The 14,293-nt window shown below is 47.3% G+C and overlaps 1 protein-coding gene and 1 long non-coding RNA gene across 2 annotated transcripts in view; one reads left to right on the top strand and one right to left on the bottom strand.

Moving 5' to 3' along the window:
* Positions 1-1,749, bottom strand: part of ROCK2 (Rho associated coiled-coil containing protein kinase 2) — a 154,182-nt gene extending 152,433 nt beyond the window's left edge. Inside the window, exon 1 of the mRNA XM_044771959.2 lies at positions 1,126-1,749. Within this exon, the coding sequence (XP_044627894.1) occupies positions 1,126-1,266 (141 nt within the window). The 5' untranslated portion in view covers positions 1,267-1,749. The remainder of the gene's footprint in view (positions 1-1,125) is intronic.
* LOC123286454 (uncharacterized) lies at positions 59-14,088 on the top strand. The gene is made up of 5 exons (XR_006528818.2): positions 59-762; positions 6,298-6,423; positions 7,574-7,753; positions 10,001-10,719; positions 12,883-14,088. It is a non-coding gene; the product is annotated as an uncharacterized lncRNA (long non-coding RNA).
* Positions 14,089-14,293: the final 205 nt, after the last annotated feature.

Below are 14,293 nucleotides of genomic sequence, written 5' to 3'. Positions count from 1 at the left end.
CAAAGGAAAACGTCAAACGCGTCTGACAGAATACAGTACACCACCACGTTCTGTCTGCGCACTGCACGGAAAGACACACTTCTCAGTCAGTTCCTGCACTTTGGCCAAACAGCACTGAGTCACCCTGCAAATGATTCCAGAAACCTCAAAGGATAACCAACTGAAGAAAAGTCAGTCCCTGGAAAGGGAGGAGGCGGTTTTTCTCATCATCTAGTCACTAGGTTGCTCCCAGCAGGGAGCAGAACTGAACACGCGTCCAAACAGAGGAGATCTGAAGGATCCAAAGCTCACGCACCCCAACTCCAGTCCTCCAGAGTTAATTTAACACCCAGAGCATCTTGCTCGCCTTCTCCTCCGCCCCAGGGCAAAAATCCACACCCCCTTTCCCATAACTGCATCTCTACCGCACGGCGATCAAACTGCGCGACATAGTCATCCATCCTAACAGAAGTAAGAAATCAGCACGCCTTACGGGTTCCTTTCTTAATCAAGAGCCAACTAGCAGGCTACGTGGCTATTAATTCGGATTTCAAAGGCCGCCTTAGGAAAGACACGCCACGAAAAGGAGAGACTGATTCCACTCTACAATTCAGACTGACTCTGGCTCTGGCGCAATAATCTCGGGAAACTGAATTTACATAAAATGCACGAAATTGCAACTGTGAACGTTCAGACAACTGAAAACGTGACAACTTCAGCCTTGTGTTTCAAGATTTCAGACTGAAAGGAGAGACCGAGGGCAGCTCTTCGTCAGGTACCCAGGTGGGGACTCCCACTAGGGACGGCATAGGTCTCCCCCGCGCTCGGAGCCCCGTCCCCACGCAGCGTGACACTCTCCCCAGTCGGCGAGTCCTGTGCACGAGGGGCAGCAAACCCTCCCCCTACTCCGCAAACCCAGAGGCTAGGCGGGAAGGGCAAGAGGGCTGTCCACGAAGGGGCGGCCGGGGATGACACCCGCCCGGGAGGAGTAAGGGAAGCATCCAAGGTGGGTCTCCACCCCTGGAACCCGCTCACAGAAGCGTCCGGCCTCCCACCCGCGCCCCGGCCGCCGGCCGGCGGGGGGCGAGACCTCCCCCACGAACGGGTGGGCAGCGACGGGTGGGCTCCCGGGCCGCGGCCACCTACCAGCAGGCTCTCCACGTTGATGGGCGAGCGCGGGTCTCGGATGAGCGCCTCCAGCTTCCTCTGGCGGCTCGCGCCCGCCCCGTCCCCGGGCACGGCCTCGGGGGCGCCGGGCATTTTCCCCGTCGGCGCGGGCCGGCTCATGCCGCCGCCGCCGGGCCGCACTCCCGCTCCCCGGGCTCCGGCCCGGCCGCCTCGGGGCCTAGCGCCGCTCCCGAACCGATGGCTCCGGGCGGGGCTCTGCCCGGGCCCACCGCCCGCTTCGAGCTGTGGCTTCGAGTCTCGGCGCGAGGCCGGGGCCTGAGGCTGTCCGAGGGGCCGGCCCGGCGCGGCCGGGAGCGGCGAGGAGCAGGCGGCGTCCCCGCCCCTCAGTCAGATTCGCGCCGCCGGGTCCGCTCGTCCGCCGGGAGCTCCCTCAGGACTCTGAGGGCGGGAGCGGGGAAGCGCCGCCGCCACCGCCCGGCCCGGCCCGCCCCGCCCTGTGGGCTTCGAGAGGCTGAAGTCCAGGATCGGACACCTACGGCCGCCGGCAGCCCGCTCCCATGACCGCCGCCGGCCGCCGCAGACCCACCAGCCCGCTCCCCTCACGCACTCCCGCGCGGCGCCCGTCTCCGGCCGCGCGCCGCCGCTACCCACAAGCCCCTCGGCCCGCGGCCGCCGGCGCGCGCCCCCGCTCGCCCCGCCCCGCCGCGCCCCGCCCCGCGCGCGCCGCCGCCGCCGTCGTCCGCCCTCTCTCGCCCCTTTTCCTCCTTTTTTTTCGCTTCCTCCTGTCTGCTCTGCTTCGCATTTCTCCTTTTTGAGCCTCCTTCTTAGCCCGCTTCCTCCTCCCCCTTTGTGAGTTCTCAGAGGGTAAATGGCCGGGCGCGCGGTCACCGCCTCGCTTGACCCGGTGAGCTCCTGCAGGGGGCGGGAGCGCGCGCTGGGGTGTCGGGGCGGCCCGCGGCCCGCGGCCCGTAGCCCCCTGCCCCTGCCCGGGCGGACGACCCCGCGGACCCAGAGGCCGGCCCGCCCACCCCCACCGCCCTGTCCCGCGGCCGCCGCGCCCCGGGAGGGGAGGGGGGAGGGGTTGGGTCGGCCCGCGCCCCCCCGCCGGCCCCCGCTGACTCAGCGCGCAGCTATGCGGGCCTTGCATCACCCGCGCCAAAATAATAGCGACCGCCAGTCGCCCTCGCCTGCAGGGCCCTGCGCTTGCGAGGGGCCTGCCTGGGCCACGAAGATGTTAGTGGAAAGGCCTGGAGGGTGTGTAGTGGGAGTCGGAACCCTGGAAGAGGACGGGCGGTTGGAATCCTGGTCCTGGGGCAGCAGGGCCTGGAAGAGGTGCCTCCGCCCGCGGGGCAGAAGTCCTGGAGTCCCGGAAACCTGTCTGCGCCTCCCTAACACTCGTCTCCCTGCCGGGGCTTAAACGCTAGTCGTGAACAGAACAAGGCGGCGATAGAAAAAGGCTTTCCATCCCTAGGCCTTCGTGAGGTCCTTGCCTTTTGGGGGGCGGTTATGGGGGCCGCTCCTCCACATTCCTGCCCTCTCGCGGCCGGTGCCATTGGTCGGATCCACCCAGGGCACAATCTGAAAAATGTGTGCCAAGAGCTGTAAAACTGTTCATTGAGCCCCCTTTGACCCGGTAAACCCATTTAAGGAAGTACATTTCTAAGGAAATGATCCAAAGGGGGAAGGGGGGAGAACTTGCATAAAGATGTTTATAGCAGGGCTATTCACCATGTTCATAATGACCGAAACCTGGGAATGGACCCAATTGTCCAACAATTGGGGAATAATCCAAACAAGTTCTGTCACATTACCAGAAAGAATCCTGGCAGGTATGCAGGATTCCTGTCAAGCACATGAAATTTTGGCAAGTACAGGAGAAGAATATTGGAAATAAGGTTAAATGAACAACAAATACAAAATAGTTTGTGCTCACTGTTTAAAGCTATGTAAAAGGAACAGCTGTAAGAACGGGAGGAGAATACAGTTGTTTTTAAGTCGGTTTGTTTTCTTTCTCTAAAGATGCTTAAGAGAATATTAAAATTTTTTAAAATTGAAAAACTGTCCTAAGATAGGTAGGCCACTCCAAAAAAGCTACAATCTAATATCCATTAAGTAGTGAGAATCTTAAGAACCTTTCTCACTGGCGTGTCAGAGATAAGCCCGCATACAGGCAACTTAGTTCTAAAGCCCTAACCTTGTCGAAGTAGTATTTTACTCGGTAGGTGTTCCAGGAGCCTCATCTTTCCTTTTGTGTTAAAGCCACCCTCACTGGCGCTTAGACGGGAAGAGGCCCTGGATGACCTCATACAGGTTTTTTCTCTCCGATAATAACACTAACTTCTGGTCAAAAGCTAAGTCCTTTTAGTCTGTATGTGGAGTGACTCATTCATACCTCTACAGACCACACCAAGAAGACAGAGTGAGTTGGACTCACCTCCTGCTTATGCATTGGAGCAGTATAATGAGACAATCCATGAGGACGGATCCTTTTTCCTGATGACAATATAATATGCAAAGCAAAAGGAACACCATGTGATTCTCAGGTTCCAAATTGATTCTTCAGTGACTAGCTGTGTATTTTTATGGAGCTTGATGAGCTGACAGGAAGCCACGGTCCCAAAGACTAGACATGGAAACCTTATTTAAAAAGAAAATAGTGATCAACAAAATACAGATAATGTGCACATTTTGCATGTGGTCATTTACCTAGGCTAGAAAAAGCCTAGAGTGGAGGATTTCTGTCTACGCCCTACACCGTCGTCTATATAGAAGAAAAAACGACTAAGCTCTTGATGTGAGTTTTTTTGTTTTTTGGTCAGTAAAGCAATTCTTGTTTTACCAAAGTGAAAGTTCAAACAAATCAGAAATCTATAGAACATACCTTGAAAAATTGCTCCCCCAAATCTCCCCACACACGCGTTCTCATATCTTTCAAGGCCTTTATCCATTCTCATACATCCGTATTTGTATGTACACATATGTATCTTTTTCCCATGTGTATGGTATTATAACATATCATAGTGTTTTGCAATTTGGTTTTTTTCCTTGATTAGTAATATGTCTTAGAGATGTCTCCATGTCTGTACACAGAGATCTACTTCATTCTTTTTAACTACCATACTGTATTCCATAGTATGGATGTACCATAGTTTTATTTACTCTCTATTAGAGAGCGTAGTGGTTAAGAACATACTCTGGAGATAAATTGCCTGGGCTGAAATCCTGCCACGACCACACAGTAGCTGCAGGTGTCTCAGTTTCCTTATAATATTTGTTATAAAGTGTTTAGAAGAGTGCTGGCCCTCAAAAAATGTTCGATATTATTTGTATTTTCTTACTGTCACAAACATTGTTGCGGTTGACAGCCTTATATTTTTGCCTTCTTGGGAACATATTTAAATAGTATAGATTCGTAGAAGTGAAGTTTTGTATCAAAGAGTAGGCATACGTTAAAGTTACAGATACTGCCAAACTGTCCTTTAAAAAGATTACACCAGTTTATCTTCTCACCATCAGTAGAAGAAACTGCCAATCCCCCTTTACTTTGCCAATCTTAAATACTATGTCTTTTTAATTTTTGCCAATTCGATGGGCAAATAAAATACTATCTTGTTTTGATTTGTATTCGCTTAATTGCTACTGAAGATGAGTATTTCTTGTTTCTGTTTCTTCTGAAATTACCTGTTTATGTCTTTTGTCCATTGGATTTGCCTTTTTCTTACCAATTTATAGGAGCTCTTTATGTGTTACGGATATTCCTCCTTGTTATGACATAACGTTATGATGTCTTATAGTTTACGATTATTTTCTTCCATCTGTAGCTTGTCGTTCAGTTTATTTTTGGTGTCTTTTGTCTCACAAAGTTTTTACCTTTTGTGAAGTCAGATCTACCAATGTTTTCCTTTACGGCTTCTGGATTTTGTGTATGGATTGAGAAAGATTTTAAACCCAGTTTTTAGGGCATACGGAGGACTGAAATTGCAATGTGCTATAAGGAAATGGCAGTTTCCTAAAAACGTCAAGCTCATCTCCTCCCAAATGAGCCGCAGGAAGAGACTCTCCCTGTGCTTGCTCTTCCCAGAGGCACTCCCGCTGCTCTGTGACTGTCCCAGGTTGTCTGCCTCCTTTTTAACAGTGAGCATGGTGGGGACGGGATGAAAACTTTGTCCACTACTAAGGAAGAGTAATGGACAGTAAACACAGAGAACACAGGACTTTGAAACAGGCTGGCCTATCAGCGTGTAAGGCTTTGGTTCTGTAACTATCTTGATCTGCGGGACTTAGGAGCTCCACCCCACTTCATGTGAATTTTGTCCGTTTCTTTTCTCTGTCTCCTCATTCCCAGCCCATTTCTAAGTGGTTGGTATCAACTTAACATCCAGTACCCAGCACTACCTACCTAGCTGTCCTGACACTTCATAGTCCAAACTGAGGGAAGAGGGCTCCCTCTGTGGTCTACCTGAGACCTACCTGCTCTGTTCTAGTTTTTAACCTGAAGGATCTACCTCTTCCCCAGGAATTAATCCACCCATCAGATACAACCTTACCCTCTCCACCCACAATTAGGGCTGTAAAAGGACCATTTTTTGTCTTTCCATGTGGCACTTGCAATTACTTGTTTAATGATAATAATTACTATTATGTATAGGGCTCACTATGTGCTAGGCAATGTGCTTTTTAGAAATTATCTCACTTTTCAAAACAGCCTTTTACTAATGGTAATATTACTATGTCTATTTTCCAGATGATGTAATAGGTACTTAATAGGTACTCAGATATATGATAATGGAATGAATAAATGAATGAATGAATGGATGGATGGATGGATGAAAACGATGAACTCTGAATGGTCTGGGCTTCACCAAAACACATAACACCTTTTCCGATCTTGCTTCACATTGCAGAACAACTCAGGCTGGCATTGTAGCAAGATGCTTCTGCCCCACATAAGCCAAGATTTAATAACAGAATGAGAGAATAAACTCTCAATCCAAAGGTGTCATTATTTTTGTAAACTCCACTACTGTAAAGGATACCAGGTTTAATGGTTTATAAAATAGAGTTTCACCCTAAGTTTCATTCACGGTTTTGGTAATAACTCCCAGCGTGAATGAGAAAATTGCTGTACCCCTCTGTGAGTCAGTTTCCACATACACAAAACAGAAATAATGAAGCTTGGTTGTCATTAAGGCTCCTTAAGATCTCCAGATGAAAGATACCGGATGCGTCCAAGACAATTATTCACCAGTATACTATGAAAAATTCTCAGAGGAGAAGGAGTTGGTCACAGCTCAACAGTGTACTTGGAAGTAAGTGGTAAGTCACTCCAAAAATTTATACATTCATGTTTAAGAAGAGTGGTTCCAAGAAATGTCTGAGATCCTGGAAAGCTCAGCTTTGATTCTGGTCCTGCCAGTTTAGCAGGAGAATTTGATGTCGTATCTGGCAATCTGGTTTTCCCCATTAGCGAGGTAGAACTGGCCCCGAATGCTTTATGTGATTTCCTTGCTCAAAACCTTCATCGCATCCTCTCTGATTATGCATGAAATTCTCAGCTGGGAATCCAGGGCTTGCTGGTGTCACAGCCTCCCTTTGCATACTTTTCTTTCACGGCTCCTCTTTACTTTTTCTCAGACTGAACATATTCAGCTCTTCTTTTTCACTCTTTGGTGAAGCCAGTTTCCACCCATGAGGAATGCCATCCTTCCTTCCCTTTTCCACCCACCATGCTTCTAACCATCCTCCACTAAGGCCTTCTGTTCCTTGAATGAAGGGCTTGACTCTTCCTGAGTTCTGGATCCCTTGTAGCTTTTAACAAAATATTTTGCAGAGTGCTTGCCTCACATACATGACAAGAGCAATATCTTTATTTTTCCTTTGGTGTTTTTTTTTTTAAGATTTTATTTTTCCTTTTTCTCTCCAGAGCCCCTCAGTACATAGTTGTATATATACATATTTTTTTTCATTTGCGGGTCCTTCCAGTTGTGGCATGTGGGATGCTGCCTCAGCATGGCCTGATGAGCAGTGCCATGTCCGCGCCCGGGATCCAAACCGGCAAAACCCTGGGCTGCCAAAGCGGAGCGCTTGAACTTCACCACTCGGCCATGGGACTGGCCCCCCTCCTTTGGTGCTTTTAACATCCAAAAAAATGGGTCTGTTATGTGTCCAGAGTAGATTAGTGACTTACCATCATTTACCATTCACCATGTGAAGAGTAATTTCCTACTGTTCCACTTTCCAAACACTTTGGTCCAGCAAACTAGAAACTATAGGATGCATTGTTCACAGAGGAAAACGTGCCATCCCCGCCTCTGAGCTCTGTTGGTACCATTCCACCTCCCCTCTCCTCTCCCTCCCAGTCCTCCCCATCCCACCCATCCTAGAAGGTAGTCTCCTTCCAATCCAGTTTCCTATGTCCTGCTTTCTTTCCAAATTCAACTTGAACATTGTACTGGTTCTCTGGTAGATACGAAAAGGAACTGAGTTTGCGAAAGGATACGGAAGATACGAAAAGATACGAAAAGGAACTACACAGAGTTTGCAATCAAGAACTGATGATTGAATAAGTACTCAGTGTTTGTTTACTGATCAAATAATCGAATGAATATATACATGAAAAAACACAAAGAATTGTAATTCAAGAAAGGTAAGTACCCAAAGAAATTCACAGATAATATGCTAAGAGAACTCAAAGGATCCTGGAGCAAAAGATATCTTCTAGTCCAGCAAGGGGATCAGGAGAAGGAAGCGGCATGTGACCTGGGTCCTTAGAATTCAGTAGGGTTTGGAGACAGAAAGAGAGAACAGTCCTCCAAGCCAAACAAGGACAGATTGGGAAAGTATGAGATAAATAAAAGGGAAGTAGTAGCTAGAGAGCAGGTGCATGAGTGGTTAGGAAGAGAGTGGAGGAGGTACGTTGAAGCCAGATCAGGGAAGATTTAGAGTGGGTACTAACATGCTGTGTGATGCCACATAAGCCACTGCTGTCCGCCAGGACTCACTGGAATTGAAGATAGAACAGAGGGCACCCTCTGATCCTGTCGCCCTGTGTGGTGAGCACTAGGGGACCTGTCAGCAATTACGGGCATGATGGGGATGGGACATGGGACTCAGCAGCAGTATGATGAAGCAGAGTAGAAGGAGGCCAGTTTGGGAGACGTTTTCATAATCCACAAGCCACCATTTGTAATTAGGTGGTTTATGATCATAAGTAATTAAAAACTTACAAAGCATACAAAGAAGAAAACTGCAGTTGGAGTGGTTGGTCATTAGAATAAAAGGATAACAGTTAGTTTCCATAAAAGCTTACCTTATTGTGAAATGAAGAACCACTTTAAACTTCCTGGCCTCTAGAGTGGCACTTTGATTGCTAAGGCTGCCCTTGTAATATTCCATTTGCTGCTTTGGCCTCTAAATAAAGTTGGGGCCTTCATGAAGTGAACACAGAGGGGGCGGGCCCAGGAAGTCAGAGCTGCGGCTCGGGCACACAGGCTGGTCAAGGCCCACATCTTTGGATGGTCAGTGAGCAGTGGGGATGAGGGCACTTGAAGTAGAGTCACGGAAACCTCATTCCAGGCCTTGCTCTGTCCCTCTTTCTAGCTGTGTGGCCTCAGGCAAATTAACTCGCGTCTCTGAGCTTCAGTTTCTCTCCTAGGGTTTTTGTGAGGAACGAGTAGAATGAGAACGCTCAGACAGCATTTGGTGTATTGAACGGGTGGTTCAAAAAGGCTGCTTCCCTCTCACCTGTCAGAAGCTGACAGGATTCCAGGCGCTGTTTCTTTCATTTATTCATTTATTCATTCAACAAAGATATTTATGTGCTGGTAACATGGTAGTAAACAGCAGAGAAATAATCCCTGTGGGCCCTTGCTAGGCTTGTGGTCTAATGGTGGGGACAGATACGACACAAATAATCACACAGATAAATAAGTAATTACAAATGTGGTAAGTGCCACAAAGGAAAATTAATCCAGATGGGGATGAAGGAAAGTGATGAGAAAGTAATAATTCTGATGAAATCTAAAAGGACAAACAAGAGCTGGGAAAAACTGGGGGCCGAAGAGAAGAGGGGGCCCCAGGCCAAGGTCAAGGAGAAGAGCCTTCCCCCCGCCCCCTCCACAAATAAGGGCATTTCATAACAGAAGGCTCATAGTTAAGCCACCTGCACTGTGCTTTGTTAAGAATGACACCAGACCGGGAAAGTTAACAGGTCCACAATTGATGGAGAGGAAACACTTGTTTTTCCAGAGCACTGCAATTTAGCCTAATCAGGTTTCAAGAGTTATTCTCCCTGGCCACAACACTTCATATTTGCAGGGTTCTTTGTGGCCATTTTTGTAAGTATTTGTAAGTAGGAATTCTTGAAAGCAGGTGAATGTAAAAGCACCTGGTCAGACAGATCCTTATTCTGATCACCAGTGGAGAGAGGGCCCATTTTCTCCTTTACCCGAAGCAGCAGATCTCAATGGGGGAAACAGAAGTTGGACACACACACCTGGGTTCAGGCTTCAGCACCACCAAATGGGCTCGGCAAGTCACTTAACCCTGCTAACTCCACTTCCTCATCTGCAAAATCTACTCCACAGAGGTGATTCCAGTGTTAAAACAAGAAAGACATGTGAGAGGGCTATGTAAACATGACTCGTGGCACACATCTAGTCTTTTCTCTTATATCCTGCTGTGTCCCCAGCTTGCATTCGGGCATAGAAGAGGAGAGAAAGGGAGATGTCAAGGATGATCTCAAGGTTTCGCTAGGCTTCAATAATGAAGTAACAAAGATCGACTATTGCATCTAAATGCTGTAAATTTATTTTAAGGTAGATAAAAAAGGATGAGTTAAAAAAAAAAAGCAAGTGGTAGGATGGTCCTTTGTGATTCTTTTTCACTTTTCCAGAAAAAAAGAGGAAGGAAATATATTGTGACAAACACCAGAAGCTGAATGCCAGTGACCAGTCTTCACATCTCTCCATTTCTTGTTGAGATTCTAACTGACAGTGTTTAAACAGGGCTGGGCTGTTTACACACAATCGTTGTTCGCAGTGGCCCAGCAGAACCTGTAAGGGACATATATCACACATCACCCCAATGCAGAGGAGGTGTGAGCCACAAGTCTGAAGGACAAGGGCAAACTCTGCTTTCATCTGCTCCACCGCAACCCTCAAAGAAGTGCTGAGACTTCACAGCCAGGGTCGAGAGCTGAGAGCTAGGAGGAGCTCAGCAGAGTGGAGATGCTCTGGAAGCTGGACACCAGCATCGTAACTTTCTGTTGTCGGAAGTGGTGCAAATTCCCAGAGCATCGGAGGTATCAGCCCTCAAAAATAATCTACACTCTCATTCCAAGACAACATGAAATTGACTTAGGGATGAGTACAGCAACGCTCCCTCCCAATGCCTCAAAGAATAAGAGCCTGCTCTAAAGGCTTACTCTCTGGTAGCATCCTTTAGTGCAATTCACAGTGGTCCTTAGTGGAACTCTTTATTCATCAAAAAAAAAAAACAGGTTGAATGCCTACCATGCATCACAATCTGGGAAACTCGGAGATAGGGAGGAAAGGTCATTGACTTCATGATTTGGGGAGGAAAATGAGATGTATACGCAAGACCTGCCAAGGAGTAAGTGCTCAGCTTATTTAATGCCTGAAAGAAGGGTTGAATGAATGAATGAACGTAAGGTCATAAATGCAAGCAAGCCCCACGGTACAGAAAAAAGCCCAGAATTTGGAGTGTAAAGGTAAAGTTGACATCCCAGCTAGCCCACTTTCCAGCTGGGTATTAGGCTGGATACTTCTGCTTGTTCCAAATTCATTGTCCACCCTGCTTTGTGCCCCAAGGGCTGACCTCCATGGACTGCCTCCCCTGGGCTCCCTTGCTGCCTGTTTTCTGGCTGGGCTCCCTTGCCATCTGTCTTCTGGCTGGGCTCAGCCAAAGGGAGTCCCTGGAAAGAGATTGGGAGAGAGCAGTGTTTCTTCCCCTCTGCCCTGGCTTGTCTTCTAGCAGCAGCTCTGCACCCAACATCTACAGCTCCCCACTCACTTCATTCCATTCTCCCTGGGCTACAGGAACATGGCATCCTCCCCTTGCCCTTGTGGTCTTAGCTTCTCCTATTGCTGATGTCTGGGTGCCTCAATATGCTTTGTCTTCCTTTAATCCTGTCTACACCTCTGGAAAGAGTTCCTTCATGGAAACCACCTGAATCAATTCTGTTTTCTGTTGAGACCCAACTCATTCAGTAAATTAGAGCAAGTTATGAAACTTCTCAGTGTCATGTTCTTCCATATGAAATGGAAATTAGTATCTAGCACCATGCTTAAACATGGGCCCTCAATAAACATTGGCTGCTTGAATAAATGAATGAATGGGTGGATAGATGGGTGAATGGATGGGTAGATGGATGGATGGAAGGATGAATGGATGGATAAATAGATGAGTTGATGGGTGGATGGATAGGTGGGTGGGTGGGTGAATACCTATGTGGATTAATGACAAGATGTTAATGTATTAAGTATGAGAATATTGGTTACTATAAGTCTCATTAAGTGGCAAGTGAATGTAACAGATAGTATTAACTATCTTGATATCATAAAATGGGCATGGGTCAAGAATCAGGAAAACTGAGTCTCAATTTTTCCATTTGTTAACTGTGTGATTGCAGGTAAGTTATTTTCCCATTCTGTGTCTCTCTTTCCTCTCCTAAAAAACAAAAGAGTTGGAGTTAATAAACTCTAAGGGGCCATCCAGCTTGGACACCCTATCAAGTCCTAAGCATTCCAGGGGAACATAGAACAATCTGAATTGGAGAAGTTAGGGGAGTGCTCAGGGCAGAGGCAGGGACATAAACAATATACTAAGAACTAGAACAGCAGAAGGACATTCCAATGAGCAAGACTGGAGGGGATTAAGGATGGGGAGAGGTCAGTAAATTCTGGTGACCAAGAATAAACATCTGGTTGGAACAGAAGTTGCCCATGGGGATTTAAAGGGCCTTGAACATAAGGCTGAGGAACTAACTCTGTAAAAGGGAAGGAATTTGACTTCCTCAAGGCCCCGGAAACCAGTGGAGAACTAGAATTCTAGTTTCCTCTGCTCAACCCTCTGAATTGCCATCAGGGTCCCTGTCTTCATCTCCTGATGGCAGCTGCCTTCTCCCTTTTGTGATTCCTTTCTTTGAAGGTCACTTGTCAAATTAGGGATCAGGGAAAATTTATTGGGTGAGGAAACCATTTGGTAAGGGATATTTTTGGCACTGTTCAAATCTTGGCAAAGGACTCGTTCCTGTCATTCTCCTACCTACATTTTAAAATCTGTTGGTTTGCAGGAAAGTCAAAGGCAAGATAATCAAAAGAAAGTGATTTTTTTAGTTATTAAAAAAATATGAATCCAGAAAAAATTTTTAATGGGCCTTGAACAAGAATACTGCCCTGTAGGATCTAGGCATTAAGTCAAAAGCACTTGAATAAAATTATAAAAATTAAGAATAAGAATAATAATGCAAAACTGCTGTCAGATACCTGGAGTTTTTTGACAAATGTGGCTAGCTGTATGATTTAGTTCCTTCCCTTCTCTGGCCTCAGTTTCCCCATATGTCAAATAAAGAAGTTAGACCCAATGGTGGGCTCTAGAAGTTTCTCCTGCCCGGGCAGTGCCTACAGCTCCCACACTGCAGATCTCCTTTCCCTCTCTTGAGCACAGCATTCCTGGGAGGGCACAAGAGAACTTGCACCACTTTAGTTTCGGCTTGCCTGACCTCTGTCCCCTGTGTGGCCTCTCTGAGTGCAGGAGCTGGAGAACGAAGGCAGCTGCTCAGCACTGGCTCTCTGTGTGGCTTTGGCCAGAGATGAAAAGGAGTCAGCGCCAGCCTGCAGTCAAGCTGGGTTTCACTGAAGGAGTCATCTAGACATGTGCCAGCCTCCCGGCCACTGCTGGGGGCAGGACTCACCACCTCCAGGGGATGCTCACTAGGGTGGCCCCCTGACCACTCGTCCACACCCCACAGGGCCTGCACGGTGGCCATTCCAAAGTGCTCCTTTGTTTTTGGTGTTATTCTCTAGCCCAAAAACGTTGGTGACACCCCCTTGTTCACCTGCAGCAGTGTGTCCCCAAGAGGCACCTGTCCTGTGAGATGCTCCTCAGAAACCCAGGCTGTATCACTTGAGTTTGGAGAATGCAGCCTTCTCTATCCCACTCCCCCTTGCAGAGTCCCAGTGCTCCAAGAAGTCCTGGAGGAAAGAGGCGCACTCAGGCTCATCGAACCCAGTATATTTCAAAAATAACGTTTGACCAAAGGACTTTTCCTTAATAACTCTGAGCAACGTCCCTCAGAACCGCACCTCCAAGCAATATGCTTTGGGAGACACTGCTCTGTGGATAAAAACGCAAACTTCCTAGTGTTCAGCTAAAGCTCCCCTCATTCTGGTCCCTGACAACTCTCAGCCTGACTTCCCACTACTCCTCTGTATGCCCCGAAGTCCAGAGCCATTGAATTATTGCTGATATTAATGATTTGTGTGTGTGAATGTTGCAAAAATATAAACTTGGAAAAAGAAGAAAAGCAGGGTCTTAAGCAAGAATGTTACCTGAAGGATCCTAGATTTCAGTTCAAAAGCACTTGAAAAGTTAAATTATACTAATCATCCTTTCATTTTTTTGTCAATAAACTATGCATTTTCCTCCCTCCAGGCCTTTGTTCATGCTGTTCCCTCAGTCTGGAAAATCTTCCCCCTTTATTTATCTATGAAAAGCCTATGAATGCATCTTTCAAAGCTTTATTCAAATGCCACGTCTTCTGTGGACTCTCCCCAAATTCCATACTAAGAATTTATTACTCATTGCTCTGTATTCGAACAGCACTTTTCACGAATTTCTGTTAAAGTACTTTTCTTGATAATTATGTCTAATAGCTGTCATTTATTGGCATCCCTCTGTGTCAGCATTGTGTGCAAGATGCATACTGGTAAAAAAAATAAAGACAGTCCGTGTCTCTGTGATTCTTGGTCCCCTCCTCTCGTCTGGGAGCCTCTTGGATCGTATCCTGGGAGCCCTGTCCCCATGCACTGCTCCATCTCCGTCTGTCTCGGCCTCATAGGTGGAGCTTACGCTTTAACTTTCCTCATATTAAGATCATCTGTTGAAATCAGAAAGAAAATGGTTCTGAGCCCTAAAAGGAAAGAAAATAAGGCATTAATTAGCA

The sequence above is a fragment of the Equus asinus genome, chromosome 6 (assembly GCF_041296235.1).
Source record: "Equus asinus isolate D_3611 breed Donkey chromosome 6, EquAss-T2T_v2, whole genome shotgun sequence".
Lineage (NCBI taxonomy): Eukaryota > Metazoa > Chordata > Mammalia > Perissodactyla > Equidae > Equus > Equus asinus.
Note: the sequence above shows the minus strand (reverse complement) of the source record. Positions and strands in the feature narration are given on the sequence as shown.